Below are 24,827 nucleotides of genomic sequence, written 5' to 3'. Positions count from 1 at the left end.
TGGCCTGGTTGCCTAAGAAGATGAGGCTTAAGGATTTGCCTGGCTTGTCCTAGTTGCCTAAGAAGATGAGGCTTAAGGATTTGCCTGGCTTGTCCATATTTCTGTATTCTCCCAGTGATATTTCTGACTCTCTTGGACTATTGCAACCTAAATAGAAAGGAGGACAGAAGTGTAGGAAGGTGATCACCTTACCATAGGTTTTGTGAAAATTGAAACTGGGAAGAGTCCTAAATCAGGCCCTCTTATTATAAAGCACATATCCCATTTAAATCTTCAAATAAGAAAAGCAAGGAAAGGATATTGGGCCATTTTTCTCTTGTTACAGAGAATATCTCTTTATTTCCCCATTGCTGATATTGCCTGTCACAAATCAGGGGTATGGGAAGTAAGTACTAATATCAGTGCTCGTTGGATTTGCAAGGCAGTAATTCAACACTTGAATGCACAGACTGTTCAGTGGAAGGCTAAGTGGTTATTGGAGTGAATGAATGAGATTATTGCTGATGAAAACCAGGGAGTTGGAACTACTGGTATTGTGAAGATAATGAGAGGGGGAAAGATAATGGAAGATGATTGTCCTGTTTTAAAAAGGGCCTGTGTGCTCCCAAAACCTGAGGACGTTTGTACTCATTTGGAATCCCTACATCAGGCTCTGTCTCCTCCGTATGTTTGTAAAGCATGGAGTCAGCCCTGCTGGAACAGGGTATTTCCCAGCTTTGGGTGGTATAAACACCTTGGAGTTTATCCTCTGTGGTGATGAACCACCAGGGATTCCCAAACGCTTCCACTGGCAACTTCCCACTTCTGGTCCAGCGCCCAGCTTCTTGCAGATGAATTTGTCAGGCTTGTAAATACTAAGCACTGCAGTCTGGTGGGGTGGCGAGCCCTATTCTGGGAACTGCCGTGCTGTATCCTGGTGTGGCTTTCACCTAGCTGCAAGCCACTGTAGCTACCACCCAGGTGGGGTTTGTCCTCTTTCCCACAGTGATAAATGAGCTATAAATTCCTAACAAGGGTAACCCTGGATGTAGGATATGCTCTTACTGAAAGTTTGTGTTTTATGGTGCCCCTCTCAGAGTCTCTCAGACTTCTGAGGTCTCTCTCCCTCCTATTTTTTTCAGCCGCATGTAAAATGTGATTGATCCTTTCCTATCTGCTACTGGGAGTGTCAGTATGGAGGAGCAGCACCTCAGTGGCAGAGCAAAGTGCTACAAAACAGCTCCAAAAAAGCATCTGGGAATGGGGGAAACACCTGCAACTAAGGGGTGCTTTGGGTCTCCCCTGCAAGCAACCTGTTTGGCAGTACTGTGGTCTCCCCTTCACCAGTGAGAGGTATCCCTAAGGAGGGGTAGCTATAATAAAACTTGGCCAAATGGTGGAAATATGATTGACTCCTCAATTAATCTGATTAGAGCCAACAGCCGTTATGTGGAACACTTGCTCCTGCCCTCTATGTAGCTGCATACTACAGTGTAACTATTTATGGGCCTGGCTCCAATGGGATTTATGGACAGCAAAGCCCTACTGGTGGATTTGATTACTGCCTGAGATCACTGCAAATGCTGCAGCAAACTGCAATGGCCACAAAACGAGCTTTGCACAAGGACTGCCTGACATGTGTCCTGCCAGTGAGAAATTCCCCAGCCATGAGGAGATGGAATTAAATGGTTCCCCACAGCTGTGTTCTCTTTTCCCTTAAGGCTTTCAAGGTTGTTTTTAGTGCCATCTCTGTGCTGTCTCCATCCCTGGCTGTCTTCCTCACTGCAGAGGTAGCAGACCAGTCTCCTGTCACCCACAGGCTCCAAGGGTGGCCCTTCATTTCAGGATCTATTGTACTTTTTGGCCAAATTTTCTATCTTTCATCCTGTGGGGCAAGTGGGAGGGGATGCATGGTGTCTGAGGATGAAGAGTGGCTGCAAGGTATGCTGTCCAACACAAGGGGTGGCAAAATAAAATGGCTCTTGTTGAGGACTACATGAAAAAAGATTTATTCCTCTTCTCCCCTTTCTGCTGTCAACTCTTAGCATCTAGATTGCCCAAATGTTGGGGATAATGATGTTCTTGGGTGGTCCTCAGCTGTGCTCAAATGCTTCTTCCTCATGAGCACCAAGGAGGGTGCAGGTTTCCTTGTGCTAAGCTGGTTTTGCTTTCCTCCCACGCTGCATTTTGCCTTCCCCTTGCTGTGATTCTGTGAACTGGATTTGTGAAATGATCCAGAGTTGAAGCCACTGCCCTTCTTCCCCAAAAGGGGCAGCATGGAGACAGAAACAAGTGAGAGTGAGGTGGGGAGAGGTAAACCAGAAGCGTTTTCAGGCAGCTCTGCTGCAGGAGAAAACAGCAGGGACCACCATGAGGGCGAAAGCTGGCTTGAGCCCCATTTGAGAATAAAAGCTTTGTGGGAGAGGCAAAAGCAGGCTCTGTCTCAAATCAGCAGCTGTATTGAGAGCTGTTTTGTTCTGCTTTTCCCCAACAGCTTTTGAAGTAGTGGTTTTGATTCTGAAACAGCAAAAATCTTGCAGGATGCAAAGATGTGATGGTAGTCTTCGGGTCTCGCAGCAGCCATGCATTGCACCCGCTCAGGCATGCAGAGATCTTTGTGCTCATCTTCTGTTTTCAAAGGTCAGTTGTGCCAATGGGGTGGTACCACGATGGTGGGCGATGCTCATCCCCAGACACCAAACGCCACGTTCGCAGTAGTGCCAGCACAGCCATTGGCACAGTGAGCCCCTCATCTCTCTGGGCTTGCAAAGCACCACCCAAGTCAAGCAATGTCATTTTTTTTGCGGACGCAGCAGCCCTGAGCCTGGAAGGAGCTCTCTGAAGCCCAGTTGATATGAAGTGATATTTTGTAATCGTTGGCAAAGACAGGGGGTACAGGAGGGATGTAAATATCTTTGTGTTAGAGTAGTGTTGTGTCTGTTTCCAGCTTGTAGTAAGGGGATATTTGATGAGGGACATCCTGAATGATAGAAGAGTTTTTGTGCTTTCTTTTCGAAAGAAAGAAAAAAAAAAAACAACACAAAATACCAACCACCCCACAAACAACAAAAAACTACCTGTCAGATCTTGCTGGGATCCTTTAATTAATATACCAAGACTTGCTGTTAAGGTCAGGCACAAACAGGTTTATTAGCTAGGCCTGAAATTTGATCAACTGTTCAAAGCTCATTAAACTCCCTCTGACTCCTACATTCAGCTGTTGCTGAAGGGCTGGGTCTTAAACTGCTCTAAATCAGCTTAATTCCATGGGCTTTACGCAGCTCCAGATCTGGCCCACATAAACTATTTTTCCAGAACATTACCACCATTGAGAAAAGCAAAGGTAAGGAGGGAAAAAAACCCAACAAACCAGGTCACAAAGTCAAGCAGAAGGTATAAGCTGTGTTGATTGATTGATTCAGGGAGAAGAGTCAATGAAGCAAACCTCTCAGTTCCAGCTATGATCTGGAAATCCATGCTTACCACTTTGGCCAAGGTTAAAGAGCTGTGCTGGGTAAGTTGAAAGGCCCAGCTATAAAGATGCTGCAGTATCCATCCACACTAGCTAAGACACCGAATTTGGGGGGTTGAGTCTGTTGGCCTAAGCTTAGTTATCTGCCTCTGCTGGGTTGAGAGTGAGGTTTGGATGCTAACACTGCACACCCGCTGTGCACAGGGATCCCCCTGAAAAACCAGGGGAAAAAACCCCTGGCCTGAAAACCCTCACTCCATGGGGCCCAGTCCCCTGCCTTGTCCTCCTCTGTCCCCACGTGTGGCAGAAACGAGGGGGTGCCTGAAAACTCCTGAGATTGACCTTGCTGACAGGCATGTTTCAATGGAGACAGCACTGCAAGCCCATTTGCAGGAGCCATTTCAGCCCTCCCTAGGCTTGTTTTTGCCCTGGACATCAAAATATCTCAGTGGTGAGCCTTGGCACCTTTACACATGTGACCAGCCAGGTTTTCGTGATGCTCTCGCCCTTTTGGGATGTTCCCAAACCATAGGGGGTTCGGGGGGGGGGGGGGCATGTTCAGTGCAGGAGACTTCACGGAGCCAAGGGCAGCCTGTGGGCATGGGGGTTGTTGGCTCTGTAGTTCCTGGGAGTTGGGAGCAGTTGGTGGAAGAATTTGTGCCAAGTCTGTAAAACTGATGTGAGGAGGCATAAGGTGTTTTCACCCAACGTGTGGAGCATTTCCTTGAAAGCCTGCCTGTGTGGCTGAAGAGCACCAAGAGTTGTCCTGCCTGTGGGGGCTCGTGGAGGAGCTTGGGCAGCTTCAGGCAGGATTGGGAAAGATGTGCTTGTTTGTTTGTTTGGGTTTTTTGAGGGTGTGTATGACTCATTTAGAAGCCATGCGCTTCTGAAGGGCTTCCACATTTCTTCGTCATCCCACAAATACAATCTCATCTGTGTGGGCTTTTTGGTTTGAGCGACTTTCCCAGGGCTACCCAAGAGCTGCATCCCAGCTCTCTCAAGGTTGGATTGAGCAGCGGAGGGCGAAGGCTGCTGCTGTCAGGCTGCATTGCCACCTGCTGGGGACACACAGGTCACCTCCACCCGTGCTTCAGCAAGTGCTGTTCCCAGGCCAGCTCCCCAGGCAGGGGCAAGCCTAGCTAGGCTCCTGCGTGTTTCCTCGGGTGCTTGTCTTGGGCAGATCTGCTGCCTCCTGCTCTGTTGGATTTTGTCTTCACAGACTTTGTAACATTATGTGTTGTAACTCTTGGGGTTTAGATTTCCTGGTCTGGGCACTGGCCTTCAGTTCAGGTTTCTTGGGTGTAGCTAAAGAGATTTCTTATTTGTCAGTATAAGGCACTTGATTTTTAAAACAACACTGCAATGGACAAACATAACCATCACCAAGAACTAAATGTTAAATGTCTACACTTCTGATGAACTCCCTCTAAGGTAGCTCGTGGAAAACATGAAACTACTGCTGTTCCAGGCTTTGTCTTGCTCCAGCTCCCTCTGCGTGGCACAAAGATGGGGAAGTGAGCAGGCAGCACACACCCCTGTATAAGGAAGGGTGGGCAACCAGAGAAACTGCGCTACGCTGCTTTCCCATCCTCATTGCTGGACCCTCTCCCTGAAAAGCTTTATCACAAACCTTAACAGAAATGGAAATTGTGGAAAATCAGGCTGTACAGGACCTCAAGCAGCCTAATTTATGCTTGTTCTGGAGGGCAGGATCACCTTTATCCATACCATTCCTGATAGTCTGGTCTTAAAGCCAGACTGTGGTGGATAGTCATACCCTCTCTGAGGCAACATGTTCTTCCTTCCACTGGGCAGGAAGGTGCTTTTTTGGGAGGATACACATCCTCTTCCTGGTGGCTAGCGCTGCATACAGGCACGTTTTGGTGCAATTCAGACTAACCTGCAGGACTGTGGTCTCCAATGGAAGCTATAGCAGGGAGGACGCAGCCTTGGACTGAGACAGCACTGCAGAAGGATGTCCTGGGAGAAAAGGACAGCCTGTGAGGGAAAGCACAGGACTGGACTGGATGGATTGGAGATAGGGAAAAATGTGAAATACTCAATGCACTCAGGCTGGGTGGGAGGCCAATGAGCCTCCAGGAGCCACCAGAGTGGCTGTTGTGGCATATCTTTTATCTCTTCAGACGTGAATCCTGGTCATGAAGTGGGGCTAAAAATAACCCGAAGCTTGTTTGTTTCAGCATTTTTATTCAACAGTGCTCCACTCAGCAGTTGTACACCAGGCCCTGACGGTCCCCAAACCCTGGGACATGATGCTGCCACAACACCAGGCTGCACGAACCATCTCCTTTACAGAAACAGTGCCCAGGAGAAACCCAGGCTCAGAGCAGTGTCCTGCACTGCCATTGCACCAGCCAAGCTGGGAGGTAACTTACAGCAGGACTCATGTACTACAGGATCACACCCCCAAGCTGTTTGACTAGCCAAATCCTGCTCTCAAGGCTGTGCTTCCTCCTTTCCAGTCGCCTCCCACTGTTGTTTAGGCCCTGTGAATGATAGGGGATGACCCCTGCTGAGTCTGCATGAGCTTGAGGCTTCTGACAGGGATGCCCAGCCCAGAGCTGATGAGCTTCTCTGCACTTCAGCCTGTCTCTTGATGGATCTCCAGAAACATATGATGGCAGCAGGAGGCTGGGCTTTGAGAAACAGGCAGCCTTCCAGGAATGGTTTCTGCTCTTTGCTGGAGCAGCCCATCCAGGAGGTTCTTCAGGGTCAGCCTAAGCTGCTGGGGCTAGGTTATCTTGTGTCCAGGCACATGTGAGCTAGCTGTGTTAGTATGTCAGGTCTGGTCCTCCTGCTTCACCATCACTGGTGCAGGAGCGTGCCAGCTTGGAGGTTGCCTGCGCTGCCCTGCAGCTGCTTGCCTGCTCTTAGGTGGCCTGAGGCACTCAGCAACTGGGGCCTTAAAAGATCAAAAGCCATGTCCACTCTTGTGCAGGCTGAGGAGCTGCCCTCAAACAGCACAAAGTGGTATGGCTGCATCAGTAACTTTTACTGCGCTCCATGTTCAGCTCATGCTCAGTGCTAAAGTATTTTACAGGGTCAGGTCCCTAATTGCTGTAAATTAGTGTAGCATCAGCTAAGGATGGAAAAGCAGAATTACCCCTTGCAAGTATCTGGTCTGCTTGACAGGTCAAAGCTATTTAACCTAGGGCAAGTTTTCCAGTTGGGTCAATGTGTGGTTGCATATCAAACTACAACAAGCAGTAACAAGGCAAACACTTGACTCAAATTATCCAGGTTCAGGAAAGCTTATAAAGCATGTAAACAACAGCTCTACAGGTAATAGGTTAAACACTGACAGAACTCAGTGGAATACATTTCTTTTCCCATGCTGCTGCTGGTGAGCTTGGCACCACGTAACACCTGTAATATTCATACACAATTTAAAATAAAGACTGCAAAATAAACTTTCAAAGCTAAACAGAAGAGACTGCCCTAGCAAGCATGCTTAGCTCACATTTAGATTGGAGTTTTCCATTAGATCATCACTGGACTTTTGCAAGGTTTAGCATAAGATAGTAAATAAGCACAAAAGCTGGTGGATTATTTGTCACTGGGGAAAAAAAAAAGGCACAAAAGAGCTGTATATAGCTTTATAGCTTTTGCCTTTAAAGCAGACAGGTGGCAATTCAGGACAAGGCTTTGGCATTTCAGTTCCAGCTGTCCCACTTGCTATCTGTCATCAAAAAAACCCCACATATAAAGACTCCACAGTCCATCACGCTCACTTCATGCAGAGCAGCCCAGCTACTGAACTGCCTCCTCCCTGGGTGCTCAGAAAGAAAATACTTAAAAGCAACTTACAGGGCAATAGTCTCAGTTTTTCATCTTTTGTCTTCCAAAGGGAACTAAATTCCTGCAACTATTTGTCAGCACAAAAAAATAAAATTAAATGGCCAAAGTTACATTCAATAGAAAACTTTTTCCTAGGAAATGGGATACAGAAAATAGCAAAATTCTATAGCCAACAAAATACTGTACGTTTTCTCCCTGCTCCCGGCTGCAGCCCTGCATTTTTAAGAGACACCAACAAAATCTGCATTATGTCTTTTAAATTGAAACAATGCAACAAGATGACTAGAAATATTAGAGAACTCAGCACGCCCTCAGGAGGATGGATTTACATTCAGTTAGGTGAACAATGACGAGTTTGGAAGAAGGAGAAAGCAGCTTCGAACTGCTTTTCCAAGTGTGGAAAGATTCAGGCAGGAAACTGCCAAGCTCAGATTTAGAGTTCAAATGCGGGGAACTTGGCCTTGGTTGGCACCAGCAGGTCAGCAAGAAAGTAAATTGTTCCAGCCATTCCTGAGGATAAGAAAATACAATGTGCTTCAGAGAAAGATTCCCTTTGGGCGCCCATTTTATCAATTATCCAGGGGGTGAATGAGTCATGAAGACAGAAGAAAGGAAAATGTTTTCAGAAGGACCTAAAACTTCCAAGGTCTGAACCCAGGTTTCCCAAACAACTTAGGTACTTCAGTGGGGAAAGCATTTTGAAGTTAATCAGATGTTGAAAAGCACCTGGGAAAACATGATGGGTCTTCCCCCCCTCACTCCCTTCTGCTTTTTCTGTCCACAGGTTTAACAATCTGAGTATCTTTGCAAAACTTCAGACCCTGTGACATTGCTGCCTCAGGTCCTCCCTGATGTAGCTGCCCTTGTTCCTTGCTCTGCAGCAAAGCTAAGGAGATGTACGTTAGCTGAGGAACTGGCTCTTTCAGCAGTACCTGCTGATGGCAGATTTTGGGGGACAAAGTGCCAGAGGAGCTGACAAGGCCTACAAAAGCAGCCCCATTAGTTCCTCACCTTTGGAATGGAACTGGAAAGCCCATGAAGGACTTTAATCCTTAAAAATGCACAGAAAAGAAACTGACTGAGAAGCCAGGCTACAAATTACTGTAAGGTAGACTTTGGCTTGTAACCATTAAAGAATTCCCCTTGAGACCTGCATGCAGAATCTGTGCAGGAGGCCTGAGAGGACCAGATGCTCCAGCTGAGACATTAGCCTGTGCTACAAGACTGCTTCTGAGAAAGGGTAAAACCAGTGAATACAATTTCCCTCCCATTCTCTACACTGAATTTTGCAAAGATTTCAGTGGAGTATGTGTTTGGTTTTCCTTGGTGCTGGACTGGCCCAGATCCAGGAGCAAAACACAAGCATAGAGATGGAGGTTACCTTCAAAGAGAGAGAATGGCGTGTCTGGAGTCCGGCACCCATGCTGGCCATAGCTTAAACACCACTCTGCAAACTGAAGAAAGAGGAAGAAAAAAGTGTTCAAGTTTTCTTAAAGACAGATCTTAAAAAACTCACCGCCCTCATCCTCATGTTATCCCTTCCAGAGCAAGGCTTCTGCAGGATATTCCTTCTGTACAGGCTGTCAGACGGTGACTGCGCTGCTGAAGGACTATTCTGGTGGAGCTGCTCAGATCTAGCAGTATCTCTGCCACACTAGAAATTAGGTTTCAAAGGCAAAGGTGCTGACATAAAAGAATTGAATAATCCCCTCCCCCTTCCTTACCCAGGCTCTCACCTTGCAGGCCCTGTACAGGTATTTCATGTTCTGAGTGAGGTTGTACAGTGCTAGGAAGCCGTAAGCATTGCCGGCTGTCCCGTGGCATAGCCCATAGCCTTTCTTCAGTAATCCATACTGCCAGATCACTTCTGCACACTGCAGCGCATCATTTAGGTACTGCTGTTCCCCAAAGACCTGCAGACAAAAGAAATATTCTCTCTTGCCAAGGCAGTTTCCTCCACACAAAGAGCATCCCTGCCAGAGTGGGGAGGCTTGGGTTAATTGCTTTTTCTCCTACTGAAGCCTTAATGCTGTGACTTTGCCGTCTACTTTAAAGGAGATTGGTTTTGATACGATGAACAGGACTATGTGACCATTACTTTGCACACAACTAGTTGTCATCGTCAGTCACCTGCAGCAGGATACCCCACACAGCTGATGGATATTTTCAGAAATAATTTTTTAAAAGACTGATTTCTGTTTCTGTCAGTGGTCCCTGTGGGGTGATTTAACAAGCCATCCTACTCTCAGGCAGGGGGGAATCTCAACAGAGTCTTCTCCATGATGAAGTTCCACATTTAGGGGTCGCCAAAATGCCTTTGCAAGATTTCTGGTACCTTGTAGGCCTGGACAAGCATGTAGATAACGCCTGGTGCCCCATGGCACCAGTGGACGAGTAGGTCTCTGGTGTCATCGATGCATGGAGGGTAATTACCAGATGGGAACTTGAGCTGGCAGACGTAGTCCACGCTGGGTTTGACTGTGTTGTGCAGTTTTACTTGGCTCACTCCAAGGCCGGGCTGAGAGAGAAAGCATTACATCAGGGAGAATTACCATTCTATCTCTCCCTAAGAAGCCCAAGATCTACCTGAAAGGCAGAAACAAAGCCAACTGTGGCCATGTTCCCTCTTGCTCCTTGCAAATCAAGTAATTTCTTTGGTCCAGGCTTTTACACACCACAAATACCCACTTGTCCCCAGGCTGCTCTGCCCTTCCGCAGGGACTTATTTCCAGTCACACCCTGGCATCCCCAGAAACAAAGGCTGCCCCTAGCGTGTCACCCAGCCTGCTGCTTTTCTTGAAGATGAGTGGGAATAGTTTCAGGTACCCAGAGCTGGAATAAAGAGATAAAATGTACAAAAACAGTATTAAGGATGAATACCAGGAATGATTTCTAGCACCTAGATCATCTCAGCTCTGAGCTGCTGGGCCAGCCTAGCTAGTGGGCTGTGATGACGCATTTTCACAGATGTTTCTGGGTAATTGCAAGGGGGTGACTTCACTGCTGACCTCAGACAGAAACAAGGGAGTGTCCTCTTCCAATGACACTGCCCCACATGAAATCTGTGCTGTTCTGACTTCTCATGGCAGACTGCAATGAGCACTCTCATCTAAGGATCACACTGTTTCCAGGTTGATAACTTAAAAATTAAAAATCAATACTTGTGCTGTAAAACCATTAGAGAGAAAAGTCCAATGTTCTCCTCTCCCTATTTCCCTTGTTTGCTTCCCCCAAGGCTTTTTTGTGCATCATGCTTGGCTGATCCAGGCTCCTCGTACTTCATACGGCAGAGAAGCACGAAGCCCATGCAGTATTTTATGGGAGATTTACACTTAAAATTCTTTAAAACATCAGCCTGGGAACAAGCTCAGGGACTCGGTGCAAATCTGGGTTCACAGCACGTTGCTGTCTCCCCTGCTCCCAACTGACATTCCATACTTCTGGACAATAATCACTTCGCATCCTCCTTTTGCCAAATCTCCTTCTGCTTAAAAACCACTAACCACCCCTTCCTCTCTGAGTCACCTAAGAGGGTTATATTCAAAGGAACTCCACTTATCCTGTATGGGCTTGAACTTTGAGGCTGCTGAGGGAAAGCTACAAATACTTGAAACCTGGTGGCTTTTTTTCCACCTGCTATGAGAGTTGGGTCTAATAAAAGATATCACCTACTTCTATGACTTTTGCTATGTTAAAATAATTTGTGTTGCTCAGTGGGTGCCCTTAATGCTTTGAAAATGCAATGTTATTTATTGCTGTTATTTTTCTAAGAGCTTAAGCACTGTAAATTTATGCATAAAGTGACCCATATAGGGGAATCATCAACCTCATTTCACAGCCAGGGAAGCAAAGATTCCCAGAGTTCCAGTGAGTTGTGCAAAACTGTGAGAAAGACAGCAACAAAGCAAAGGGGCACTACAGCTCCCAACCTCTTGTCTTGCCCTGTCTGCTTCAGGCACTATAGAATTCAGCTTCTTTATCTAAGTAAAAAGTCTCACTTCTTTAACATTTAGATATAGGCCCTGATTTGGAAACAAAGGCATTTCCTACTATGAACACAATCTCTTTCACCACGCTTTTCTTACAGAGATTCTCATTCTGTAACAATCTAGGATTGCTCCAAGTAACCACCTCAAAAAAAAAAAAAAAATGCAGGAAGCCCACAAGCACCAACAAATTCGAATACTTTATAAACAATTAACACAAGAGGAGGAAGCTCAGACCCAGATGACCTGCAGGGCTTCATTATGTGAAACTGCTGGTATAATGCAGGCTGCATTTCCCTAGTGATCACCATGGAGGTGGGAAATTCAATCTCACAGATTTAGAGAAAACCTTTTGAAGTGGGAATGTGTGATCAAACCCAGGAGTAAGCCCATCAGACAAGGGATCTTACCTAGTTTGATATCACCAAGAGCCAATTCAAATGTGCCTCCTTGTTCAAAGAAAGGTGAAACAGCTGCTAATGGCCCCTCCCCTCCAGTGCCTCTTACCTGCATGAGGTAGTAGTAAATCCCAGCCAAACCATGGGCCGCCCCTACATAGTACTCCTGGTACCACTCATACATCAGTGGGCTCTTTGCTGTAAAGTTCCTCCTTTTGGCCAAGCTTTCTCCTGAGGCTACAACAGCTTCGCAGACCTGTGGATGGGAACAGATGCCAGTGAGGGAAATGTTGCTGTCTTGGACAAGCACAGTGAGTATCTTGGCACAGAACAAGAGAGTTGTGTTTTCTGCTCAAGCAGGGGGAAGAGTGTGGGTGAGGGAGCAAAATGTATGCCAATTCAGTACTGCCTATAGATTTATATGGATAGTGTAGGAGCATGTGGTGCTTTGCCCCTTTGGAAGAAGAACAGCAGGGTTACTGTGATGTGGTTTCTCCCTTGTTGCCAGAGTCCTCTACATCTAGCATTGATATTTACCTGCCCAAATATGAGCTGTGTGGGAAGAGACAGCTAACAAAGCAGCAGAAGCCACAATACCTGCTGAATGTGACTTTGAGGGATCTTCTCCTCTCCAAAGTGCTTGTTCACAAATATCAGTGCATAGAGATAGCCCATGCGCCCGTACAGCAGTTCATCTGGCACTCGTGGGTCAAGCTTGTGTAGATGGAGCAAACTACAAAGAAAAATTCACATGGGGGAGATCAGAGGACACTCAATGCCAGATAACCAAGTAGTGAGACTGGACCTCAAAAACATGTTTGTTCCTTCATGCTGCCTGTGCCCTAGGGGATGTCATACCAGTCTTTGGGTCTCAGCCTTCCAGCTATGCAAGGTGCAGAATCCCTTCTTCCCTCTGCTTTCTGTTTTGGTTATTGCTTTAGTCTGCTCAGCTCTTTACAGTGCTGCTGTGCTATGTGCTTGTTTTTTAGAGCACTAGCTCTAGGAAAGCTACTTGTGGGGACACCTGGGCTATAGGAAATGGTCAGCAAAAAGTTGCTGGCTGCCCACCACTACCTCCCTGTGATGCTGTTGGCAAGGCAGACCCTCTGCCAAAAATGACTATTTTCAAACTAAACTGATATCTGTTTAATTTAGTTGCTAAGGAATGCTACAAAGTTAAACTAGTGCTGCTGGTATGTGGAAAAAATGTCATGCCTTAAGCTCAGAAGTCCTGATAGAAAAGCTCCTTTCCCTCCATGCCTGCAAGTGGCCAGGGCTGCACTGTCAGTGGAAAAAGAGGTGCCTCCATGAGCTAAAAATCTAGGTAAGAGGCAGGGAGAAGTAGCTGGAAATGTTGTTTAACATCAAGCCTCTGCAGCACATGTAAGAAATCCTCTTCTAGGGAGAGTTGAGCAGTAGTGAGGACAGCTTGGCAGTGGGAGTGCTGTGGGCTGCTTGTGGTGCAACCCCACGCTGAGGACTGCCTGACTGGCACCAGGCTTTAGCACACAAGTGCGGAGCGAGAGCTCTGCTGGAGTTGGATACTTTCTTTGCCATTTTTCTATTATCATGTTGCAAAGTTGGTGCTATTCCTGTAGTGCTAACAGAGACTGACAGCTCTTCACACTGGTGCTTTGTAGCCCAATTCACTCTCTACGCAATTTTTCCTTTGTTTTGCCTCTCATCACAGTTCCAACAAGGCTGGATGTCCTTCCCTGTCAGAGCAGCAGGCAGAGATGTGACTGTTTTTTCTGTTCACCCCTAAGACAGCAATCTGAAAAATGCCATCACTTTTAAAATAGCAGCATAAGTGGCTTCATGGCCGTTCTCTCAGCTGCTTTCTGCTGTGGCTGCAACAGGGAGAGGGCTAAGAAACCAGCCAGGAGAGCTGTGTGTGTGCAGGGCTTCCCTGTCACAGCAGCATGAGGAGCAGAAAAGGTGCCTTGGCAGCCTTTGCTCCTGCGCAGAACAATGTGTTGCAAAGAAAACAAGCAACCAAATGTCCGGAGTACCCTTGGAGCACAGAGAAGATGCCTGACTGTGACCTCCCATGGCAGGAAACTCTCCCTTGGTACTGGACTCTAAGTGAGCTGGGACATTGAAGGAGAGAGAGCAGTGTCTCAAGGTGGATTAGCCCCGTCTCCTCACATAGCGCTTGAGATGTGCATGGCTTCATGGGGGAGATTTCTCACAGATTAAACCCAAGAGACAGACTTTACACCCAAGACTAGGAGTAAGGAGGGGTCCCTCTCTCAGCTGCATGGGCTGCAAGGAAAGCCCTGTTGCTTCCTCATGTCCCCCGTCCCCAAGTCCAAGGAAAGCAGATGAAGAGGAGGGTTTCCAAGGAGGAAAACAGTGTTTTGACAGATGGACTCTGCCCAGCACCAGGCTGGCCAGAAGAGATGCTGGCTGGTGATGTCATTCAGCTCTGAAACGTCAGGTGCAATAGAAGGAATGGATGGGTGGATAAACAGTAATAGCCACAGTAGGGATTTTCTGAGGTCTGGATGTGAAATCTTCTCGTGGGGAAATCTGAACCAGCTGCAGCTACTACTCTTGCTCCTTATGCATTACTGCTTTTATCTCTAGCTGTTTTCCCAGCCAGGATAATCAGAGGAGGAAGCCTGCCAGTGGTTTCTGTTGTTTTTGAAATGTGGGGCAGGGCTGCATGGCATGCGCGCAGCAAGAGATGCCTGGGAAGTTGCTGGACTGATGGCACGCAGAATGCTTCTCTTGGTTGGGAGGGGGTCCCTGAAAGGAAGAGCCAGCCCTGCTCACGTATCAGCCTATTACCTCAACTGTCAAAAATCAGTAGTTTCTGGACAGAGGGAAAGTGAGGCAGCTGCAGAGCAAGAGGGGATTTTTGTACGCCACTGCCTCTAAAAGCAAACCTGTGACCCTCTGAATTAGTGGGAGATGGCAGGGAAAAGAGGATCCTTGGAACACAGCTCAGATTTTCACAGGCTCTTGGAAAATGGGCTACCCTGAAATGTTAGTCTCTCCAGAGCATAAAAGCACATTTGTTGGTCATGAACTCATTTGGGCAAGAGCAAGGAGCTAAGAAAAAGCAAGCTTCTGTCTCTTCCACTGCAGGTGAAACCTGGCTGATGGATTCTCTCCTTGGGCTCTGTAAAGATGAGGTGCTTTAAGAGACAGAGAACAGAATGGAGACAGGCCTTCCTTCTCCACAGCTGTAATAGAAGTACATTTTCACTGCGTAATGTAGCAACTATTCTGTAACTAAACAGCATACTCAAAATCCACTTAAGAGTTTTGATTAAGGGAGCTATTTCTCAAGGAAGTACTATCTTTTTAAAGGTAGCATGGTCAGGCTAACTGCTCTGGGAATTGGCAGCAGAGTAAGGACAGTATAACTGTTTCTTCGAGAAAGCCACAGTTTGCTTTTTTCCTTCTCTCAGATGTATGAAGAAACCACTTTCCAAGGCTCTGCCTTTGTTATGCCATTAGATGGCAGTGCAGAATTAATCACGAGTTTCTGTTCTGCCACAAAACTGTAGGCAGAACAGGAGGGATATGGGGAGGGGAGAGCTCCAGCAAGAAAGCGTGAATTAGGGATTTTTCACAACTTGGGGCTTATGCATTGACCACAGCTGGCCAGTGGTTTGACAGATTAGTTCCCTTTTTGTTCTCAAATATATTAATCATAGTGAGATTCACCACTTTGACACAGTATTAAGCAAAACCTAACCCACAGATTATTTTAAGAATAAAGAAGAGAGTTCTGTCCTCTTCCTCTGTCCTGTACGGTTCTGACCGTACTCACATAAACCAGAAGCTATTCTTAATTAAGGGAGCAGGAACTTGGTGTCCAAACCATACAGGCACCTCTGATTCCCACCCATGGTTTTTTTAATTGATATTATGCATCACTTGTTCATGGCTGTTTAAGGGCACTCAGTGCTGTTCTGAAGTGCCAGGGGTGTCGTCTTCTTTTTGTGCTGACCATGCGTAAATAGAAACTCTTTGCAGGGCTGTTTCTCACCTTCTCAAAACCGATCTCCCTTAAGCAAGAAAAGCTTGCAACTGCATATTCTTAACTTTTATCCTTCCTCTGCCACATGCTGATCTGACTGCAGGACTGCTTGTTTGTCCTTTTCTTAAGTACCCAACAAAAATACATTTAAAAACAGTTGAGGAAAGGCAGAAAATAGAAATAAATGAATCATAACCAGCTGCATTCGGCAGTTGCAAGGAATACTGTCAATCTTAGGTTTAAGTGAAAGTCAAATAACAAATAGCAAGTGGAAACGAGTGACAAAATGAATCTAATAATCCTGCCACATTTCTCCTTTTCATCAAAGGGGCTGTAAAGCTAAATTTAAGGGTTCTGAAAAAATACAAAACCTCACCTTCTGGATTTTTTTTTTTAATTTTGGCATTTTTTTCTTCCTGTGTTCATCTGAATTATTTTTAAGATGGCACTACCAGCTGAACAATATCCTTGCTCCCCAGCCTGCAGGCTGCCAGATAAGCCTGTTTGTCCTTAAGCTAGCTCCTTCCCCAGGCCAGAACGAGTTTGTGCTGCCTTGCTAAATTACTGGATTACCTTTCACATAAAGACTGCAACAAAATATATTCAGGCTTGGTGGAGAGTGCCCAGTACAAGCCCAGACCACCTCTATGAGCAAGAGGAACGTTAAGGCAAAGACATAACCAAGTGTTTTACCGAGTGATGCAGTCCTCTGACTGCTTCTGGTTCTGCAGTTTGTGGTAGATGACAGCAGCCACTGCCAGGGGCCCGGCATCTCCACACAAGAAAGTGATGGATCGTCTTGTCAGACAGCTCAGGCTCTTCTTCGCATACTCCTGGGCCACCTGAAGGTAGGCCGGATCTCCGTACACATCATACAGGTGCAAATACAGCAAAGCAATGCCTGCAAAAAGAACATAAAGGTTGCACCCACCAGAAAAGTTTACCCTTCCTGCTATGTGCCCTGGCTGTTTTAACGACCTGAAAAGCCTGGCCCTCAGCCTCATCTCAGGTGTGAGCCTGCTAGACAGGCTTCTCAGGCACATCCAGGTGCATAACCCATAGCTGCAGCATCCACAGCTTCTTTTCCTGCTTTGTGACCTCCTTGTACCTAATGCTGCTCATGAGTGGACTGCACGTCAAGACAAACAGCAGTGTCTGACCCAGGAGGTCCTGGAGGACAGCAGAGCTTCTGATACACAGGTTACATACAATTTTAGTAGCGAGGAGCAAAAGATGAGACCTAGACAAACCCACCTAAATCTATCAAGTGTACCTAGGACTGCTAGGACTGTTGACAAAACAGTGGAGGGAAAAAAAAAAAATCATCATTGGGCAAGATGGTACTTGTGGGAGAGTAGTGCTGAGTTGTTAGCCTCTTTCAATTATTTTTTTCCCCATGCCAGGAGGTAAAGGGCTGGGTCACTTAGCTTAGATTGGGTTTTTAAAAAAGGGACACGTCATCAGCACTAAGAAGCAGCACCTTTAAGACATCCTACAAAAGGGCTGCCTGACTGTTTGCTGCAGCACATCACTGATGAGATCAGCCCTGGTCTGAAACAGAGAGAGCTACCTGGAACATTGGAAAAGGCTGCATTGTCCTCCCTGGAGGTTTTCAATGGGCTGGCTAGCTACAGAAACAACTCCACTACTGAGAAGTCACATCAATTGCTGTCCTTTGCCTCCATCTGCCCTATCTTCATCCAGCTCTTGAAGCTTTTAGTAGGTAACTGAGGAGTCCTCCATAAGTCTGTGTCTGAAAGGTCTGCCACACTTGAACCACCCTTCTGATCTGGAAGGCATCCTCAAAAATGCAGTGAAGAAAACTGCTAGTCTACATCGCTTATAGAAAAGCTTATTTCTCCCCTTACCAGTAACCATATCTAAGAAGACTTGGGTCCTGCATTTAAGCCTAAGTTAGTAGAGCCCATCTCCGCAGATTTTGATGTGGTAAGGTGAGGCATGGGGGGCAAGGCTGCAAAATTACTTTCCATGGTACTGAGGACAATTTTAAATTTAGATCGTTTTCTCATTTTGTGTGGGTAATCTCCAAAGCTTTGTGCTACAGATAATTCAATTCCACATGTATATTAAGGGCAAATTTCCATTTCCTGCTCAAGCTAATAACCTTGTCCTCTCTCTAAGCAGTTCAGCGTTAGTATTTCCAGAGAGAGCTCAAATGCACGGTGCCATCACTCAAGTCTATAAGGATGTGGATATGAAGCCCTTCTTTAAAGGGGAGCCCTCCTCTTCCAGCTAGCAAATGTCAAGTGACTCTGATTTATTTAGCACCTAGCACAGCTTCTAGAGTTTAAAAGGCCTGACAGCTGTTTGAGCACAACTTGCACTCTTGACTTACCTGCTTTAATATACAACTTTTTCCTTGTAAGTAGCTTCTATTCCCACTGCTATCACACCACCCCAATTACGTACATAACTACCATGCTAAGACCAGCGCTAGGATTGAATTCTTAGAAAATCAATGTCTTGGCATTGTTTTCCTCTGACTTCTTTGTCTCTCCTCTTTTAAAACATTTCTTGCCCCCTTTCCTCCCAGGCCCAAGTGTCTTTAGAAAAGACTCCAAAAAACCATTGACCTATATAAAAGGATGGAAGGGATAAGTTGCTTCACCAAATCATTCATTTTTCCTTTTTCTTTAAAACCCAAAGGCCTTACAAATTGGATCTAAAGCTAATTTTTTCAACTCGCTCCTCAAGGAATTCATACTCCCAAGCTGATCAGAAGGGCACAACGCAGTGCCTTCAGCCCGATGCTTGCTCTGTGGCTACCTGTGAGCCCAAAAGTAGGGAAGGCCAGCCCAGCAGAGGAGGACAAGCCCATGCACAAAGAGGCAATGTTTACAGATTTATGCAGAGGGATACAAAATGCAGTCACCTGGGCGGGGAATATCCTGTATTGACCTGTGTGCCAAAATGTAGGCAGCGTATTTCAGAGGCAGTGCAGTTTGGAGATGAGAGTTTCCACCTACTGAACTTGGCTCAGCTAGGCAGTGTTGTTCTGCAGAAGCTACTCCACAGCTCTGCCTCACTCCTATCCAATAATTCCTTCCTCACCCCAAGTGACAAGGTAGGGTTTCCTGACTGACTGGGCATTTGTTTGGCATGCTTTAAGTGCCATACAAACATGGCATCATCAGTCAAATGGGGCTAGGTAAGCAGTGGATCTGATCTGTTTCTGTGTGCCCTGGAGGTCTGTGTTCAGTGTCCCAGCTGGAAACATGACCTGGTTTTGTGACCTCAAACTCCTGATTGTTTCCAGCAGAACTTCCACGTAGTGGCTGCCTGTGGCCTGCTACTGCCAAGATGTACAGGCTTTGTTCTGTTTATTGGTTACTACTGGACCTTCTTCTCTGTAGTTTCTCCAGACTTGAAAGTTTTTTTGCTCCTTGCAGTGTAAGACCTGCTGCATAGCCACATGTGATGGAGAATGCATCAGACATCACTTGATGGTGCAGGAACACATGTGCTACTGACAGCATATCCTTTAGCAGGGCTCCGATGACTGAAACTGCCATCCCTAGTGTGCAGGAAGCCAATACACTGGAGTGTTAATGCCCACGATGCTTGCTCACTGCAGGGAATCAGGAGGCAAAAATCAATCCTGCACGTCTCTCACAAAGCCTGTTTATTTAACATCTTCAGTAGGACAGTAAACAACATCTCTCCTCTTGCTATCCTGTACAAGCAGTATTATAGATGCAGAGGAGTACTTTGCATTACAGATTTCTTTTGAGTGGGGCAGAGGTGGAGACTTAAAATGTGCATAGTGGAAATGGAATTGTTTGCACCAGCTGCACCAGTTTGTTAGTGCTGATGGCCCTGACTTTAGCAACCGTTGATTTCAAGAGAACAGACATCACTGGAGATACCAGAAAAGTTTTTGCTGAAGAGCTAAAGTACTGCAGCAGGCTGAAAGAATCTCTCATCCATATGACCATTCTGATGATCAAAGAGAAGTAAAGCTGTGCCTTGACTTCCCTGCAAGTTTAGACTTGTTCTTTATGTTGGATTGCACTATCATTGCAAACAGTTCTGCTGGTGGGAGAACAGCAGTAGTGAGACAAAGTTTCCCTTTCATGCTGAATGCGGTGGATAAAAGCAAGAGGAAGCGCTGCTCAGTGTCAGCTCCACTGCAGTCCCCTTCCTGACAGCACCAGCAGGGATGCCCGGTAGACTATTTGAACATGCCTCCTTGTCCACCAGGAGCTGAGCTGCAACATGGTCCTTTCTCAAAGGACACTAGGTTGCCACAAAAGGAGATTTCTTGACCTAATTTGGACCAGTTCCAAACCTGCCATCTACAGTAATAAAGAGCTCAGAGATCTTGTGTTGACCCAGGGAAGTAAGTCAGCCAGCACCCTCAAACCAGGATGTCAAACACAGAGGGAAGAAGCGGAAACCTATCTCTGCACATAGTCATGAAGCCTGATGGTTTCTAGGGAGAAACCTGTCATTTTAATGAGTCAGGTAGGGGGTACAAGTTGAAGTGGGGGTGGCACAGCTTTACTGCCCAGCTCAAAGGATAATAAGCATCTTCTCTGGTGCAGATGCGTGGGATGTTATCTTGTGCTCATAAATGCACGCCAAAGCCATGCTGAATGGGACAGTGAGACATGTTTTCCGGAGGGCTGTATCATCCCATATTCAGAACTATCTGGGGAGCTGCAGGTGCATTTTACTACAGCTTGCAGCTTGCCTTCCTAGAGCATTGTGGGACATGGGGCATTTCTCAGGACGCCTTAGCTTCTCTAGCCTAAAAACCTGGGCAACAAAGCTTCTTTTGTAAAAAGTTCCCCTCCCCCAAAAAAACCAAAACCAAACCAAAGCTACCATTTCCCCATCAGAGAATCCTACAACAGGTTAGGTTAGTAGGGCTTCGTGGACGTGATCTGATCCAACCCTCTGAAAGTAAGGCTAAGTTCAAATTTACATCCCATTGCTCTGAGCCTTGTCCAGTCAAATACTGACTATCTCTAAGAACGGATGTTTTGCAAAAAATACCCACCAAGCACTTGGCAGGAATGTGATTTATGTGAGCGACACAAGGCACTCTATTCTCTCTCATCAAATGCAGCCTCACTGCCTCTTAGTCTGTAGGGATTAGCTAAGGATTTCTGTTTCTCTGAACAGAACTCTCTTAAGGAGATGACAGTTCTCTAGATTCTGAGGTTAAAACTGAGATATTGCACTAAAGTGAATGAAAGGTGTTTTTCCAGAAGCTTTCCTGAACTGGTACAGTCAGAATTTCCATCCATTCTTAAACAGCTTTTCTTTCACCTGGTGTGTCTTTTGAAGAGCCCTTTCAGAAGACAACTCAGCCGTGCTCCTCGCCTCCACTTGCCAACAGGCCAGCCAAGAGCTGTGGGTGGAGGAGGCCAGCTGGACTCGCTGGTCTATTTCAGAGGCCCTTCAGCTCTGAAAGCCACAACTATGAAGTTGCTAGAAAAGAAGATGTGCACATGGGAAACAAATTCCAAAGGCGCTGCAGAGGAGAGGAATCTCTCCCCTATGTACCGTTTCAGGTGGCAGATCACCTCATCATCTTGGAAGGACACAACAGTCCAGCCAGCACCGCACTCAGGAGCCTCCTAGCTTCTGCAGTCAGCTAAGAGGTGACAGGAGTGAAGTCAGTCTCCTTCCATTCCATCATCTATGCTTCCAGTCATGGTAGTCTTTGGAGCAAGGCCTCTAGCACTATGAGAAATACCAATGCACATGTACGTACTCTTCGGCATCCTCATGCTAATCTATTTGAAAATGGATGAGGCAGTTGTACTTCTGCCAGGATTTGAACTGCTTCCGATTCAGAATTAGCTTACGGCAATTTACCTTCCTCAGTCAATGCTTTGATACCAGTGAAACAAATTAAGACCACAAAAGCTCTTGCAACAGTCTAGCTAAACTGATTACAAGACAGAACACAACAGCTGAGTCTGGTCTATACCCAGGCACGTACTGGGTGCTGCCTGCAGGGCCCTGGTCTCTATGGGGAGCTGAATGAAACTGTAACACGCTGATTCAAATGTCTTTTGAGGGCATTCAGCCGTGTATGCTGGATAATCTTGATCCAAAGCGTGTTTTTACAGCCTCTGAGCTGAAAATATAAGTCCATCCTTCCCTCCCTCTGCTTCAACCTCACGTGCCAAGATGCCGTGGCTTCCCTGGCACAAATGCAGGCCAGGGGAACGGGGCTCTGTCAAGTGCGTTGGGAAAGAAACAGGCACCAAAGTAAAATACTAGCATATGCTGTGTATTACTGGGTGTAATGTAGTACACTCAAGTATGTTACATTTCACACGGAGTTTGCGCTGAGAGAGCCACATTTCAAATATCTCTTATTAGCAGCCACAAGAGTGCGGGTTGATTTCAGACTGCTGGGCAATGATTTACATGAGAAGATACTCAACAAGCCTTTTCTACATAAGCAATTACAGGAAAAAGCTGCTGTCTCGGCCCAATTAATTTTGTCTCGGGAAACCAGCACTGAATAAATTAATATAGCTAGAATTAGAAAAGAAGGGAGGGTGACAAAGATACAGTGTAATATCTGCAAACTTCACTTTGCTGGCTGTGACCTGCAGGAAATCTGTCCATGGGTTTTTTTCTAATCTTGTTAGCCAAGGCAAGAACGTCGTGTGCCTTATGAGGAGTGATCCCTGGGAGCAAAAGTGAAGACTCCCTCTTGAGAAACTCCCTTCCAAATAAAAACGAGCCAAAATCATACCAGCGCGCTCAACCACTGTTGCACAACTGCAGTCACTTTCCAACACAAAGCTCCTTAAGGCCACCCTAAGGAAGAGAACATGGTCTCTGGGGAAAGGTGGTTACCTTCTCCCTGCAGAGTTTCAGGCTATTCCTAACATCAGCTAATTGTCTGCCTGCTTTATCTCCTGAATTATTCTGGCCAGAGGTAGACTCTACCATCATGCCAAGTAGCACCCTTGTGACTAAGACCATCTTTACGCATGGAGTGCTTTTCATCTCAGGGAACCTCAGAGCAGGGTCACACAATCTGGGAGACTGAACCTGTCTGCCAAGGTGAAATCAGCCAGCACTGAACAAAAAAATGCATAAATTCACAGGCAGCAACAGCAGAGTGCTGCCAGGCAGCAACTGATGAAATTAATGTTCTCCCACGCTGGAATTTAATACTGGCATCCTAGCATTTCTTATGAACTGCTCTAGAGTGCTCTCAGTGCCTGTCTACCTTACTAAAATTTTTAAGCAGGCATTTCTGGCAATGCTATCATCAAGCTGCAACGTTAGTTTAGCACCAACACAATGAACGCCATTCTCCGAAGCAAACTGTTGGCATCAAGTTTCATAGCATCCAAGCACAAGCCAGCCACACCCAGATTATAATATAGAAAGTCGCCATTTAGGATTGCAGCGTATTGCCAAAAAAAAAAAAGTGGCAAAAAATCTTGCAGCAAGCATGAGATTAATTGCAACTACCCCAGGATCCCTCCCTAGAGCCTGGCACAGTGCACAAGGCAGGAAAGCTGACAAAGCACACAGCAGCAGCCAAGGATGAGGCGGCAGAGAAAGGTGTGTCCTCCCTGGCTCCAGTGGGTAGGAATAGGGAGGGGAAGGCAGGGCATACTACTGAGGAAGGAAAACCAGGTTGAAAATGCAGAACAGGAGAACAAGAAGCTCCTGGAAGCTTTGCACATGAGAGTTAGTGTGAGGAAGGCTTCCATCCTTCATTATACTCACATTTGCATTTCTGCTCCTTCTAGCAGGTACTGGAGCAGAACTACCCCTGGCTAAGTGGAGAGGCAGTACCTGGGGAACAGGAATGGAGCAACCTGCCAATCAATGTCATATGATAGAATTCAGCCCAAACACAAAAGATGGGTATTATCTCAGGCCATAAGCTCACCGCTGCCACATGCAAGGACTTCTTGCAGGTAAATGACCTAGCATGTACATCTGCCTGTTCCGTGGAACATTGGTTTACTCGTCACCGTGGCCAGATTTGGAGCCAGTCCCTTTGAAGGCTCCCATGTTTGCTCTCAAGCAGGCGCTGGCTTTCTCTGTTGTATAAATTTGGCACTATTAACCAAGAGAAGACCCACTCTTGCCCTGCAACGCTAGTCTTCCCTCTGCGGCTTGAAACCTGCTCCAAAAATGGGGAGTCCCGAGGAAGACAGCCCCTTGTTTTAATGGATGCATGCAGAAGAAGCACCGTTCTTGACATGGATCTACTGTGATCATTCAACTAGCCAAAACAAACCCACGGTCTGCCTTGGCCTGACCTAGAAGTCCGCTCCAGAGAGCTCCTGCTCCATCCGATCCCACCAGTGACCCTACCTGCCCAGCCAGTGTACGTGGTGCAGTCCTGCGGGTCAGCAGACTTGAGGCCCCTCTCCATCTGCTGGAGTAGCTCCCTGATTTTGTTATTCAGCCGTTGCGTGAATTCGGGGGTCAGCTGTGGAGAAAAAAAAAACCCCACAAAAAAACCGTGAAGGAAACACTAGCAGGCAGATGGGGTTTTGGTAAGCTGGAGGTACCTGGAGGTGGCACAACCAGAGAACCGGGTGTTTTTTAACCTGACAGGTCTCTGCTGGAAACCCTTGGGTACCTCAGGACTAGGCTGGGTTCCTGGCTGCCTAGCTTGGCTTGGCGGCCGGGGCGGGAGCGGGCCCTTCCCGGGGACGGCCCGGCCGCCTCACCCCCACCCCACTCACCCTCCCGGCGGCGTCAAAGTAGCCGGTGGCCAAGGACTTGTCGTAGTCCGCGTAGGGATTAGGAAGTGCCCGCTGCGCCATCATGGTGCCGCCGTGCCCGCTTCGCTTCGCTTCGCTCCGCCGCGATCCGCCCCCGCTCCGCCCCGGAAGGGAGCGGGTGTCGGTGTAAGTGCCTCGGCTGCTCTCCTTCCCCCAGCCCTCCGCGCTGAGGCGGTGGTTCGGGCCGCGCTGTACGGCTTCAGGGGCTCTGTGAGGCTTTAGCGGGAGCCCTGCGGCGGTTAAAGGCCCCTTGCAGCTGGCTCTGAGGGGCTTGCAGGCTCCGTGGCGTTTAGAGGCTCTTTTCGGCAGGGTTTACGGAGCGCTTAAGGGCCCCTTGCAGCTCCCTCTGTGAGGTTTAGGCCCCCCCCCCCCTTTTTTTTCTTTGACTCTGTGGGGTTTAGGGAGTCCTGTAGGGTTTGGGATCCCCAACAG

General features: G+C 47.0%; 1 protein-coding gene and 1 long non-coding RNA gene across 2 annotated transcripts; one reads left to right on the top strand and one right to left on the bottom strand.

The window, feature by feature from the left end:
* The first annotated feature begins 66 nt into the window (after nt 1–66).
* Nucleotides 67–9,013, top strand: LOC142602315 (uncharacterized). Its single transcript, XR_012836008.1, has 4 exons — nt 67–1,920; nt 2,474–2,623; nt 2,793–2,884; nt 8,055–9,013. It is a non-coding gene; the product is annotated as an uncharacterized LOC142602315 (long non-coding RNA).
* On the bottom strand, nt 5,643–24,523 carry LANCL1 (LanC like glutathione S-transferase 1). Its single transcript, XM_075756034.1, has 9 exons — nt 24,357–24,523; nt 23,980–24,097; nt 16,342–16,549; nt 12,252–12,387; nt 11,764–11,910; nt 9,606–9,788; nt 9,007–9,183; nt 8,652–8,724; nt 5,643–7,780 (listed from the first exon to the last, which is right to left on the bottom strand). The coding sequence occupies exons 1-9, from the start codon at nt 24,438–24,440 to the stop codon at nt 7,704–7,706; spliced, it is 1,203 nt and encodes a 400-aa protein (XP_075612149.1). The 5' UTR covers nt 24,441–24,523; the 3' UTR covers nt 5,643–7,703.
* Between the last annotated feature and the right edge of the window lie 304 nt (nt 24,524–24,827).

This window comes from Balearica regulorum, chromosome 6 (genome assembly GCF_011004875.1).
Source record: "Balearica regulorum gibbericeps isolate bBalReg1 chromosome 6, bBalReg1.pri, whole genome shotgun sequence".
Lineage (NCBI taxonomy): Eukaryota > Metazoa > Chordata > Aves > Gruiformes > Gruidae > Balearica > Balearica regulorum.
Note: the sequence above shows the minus strand (reverse complement) of the source record. Positions and strands in the feature narration are given on the sequence as shown.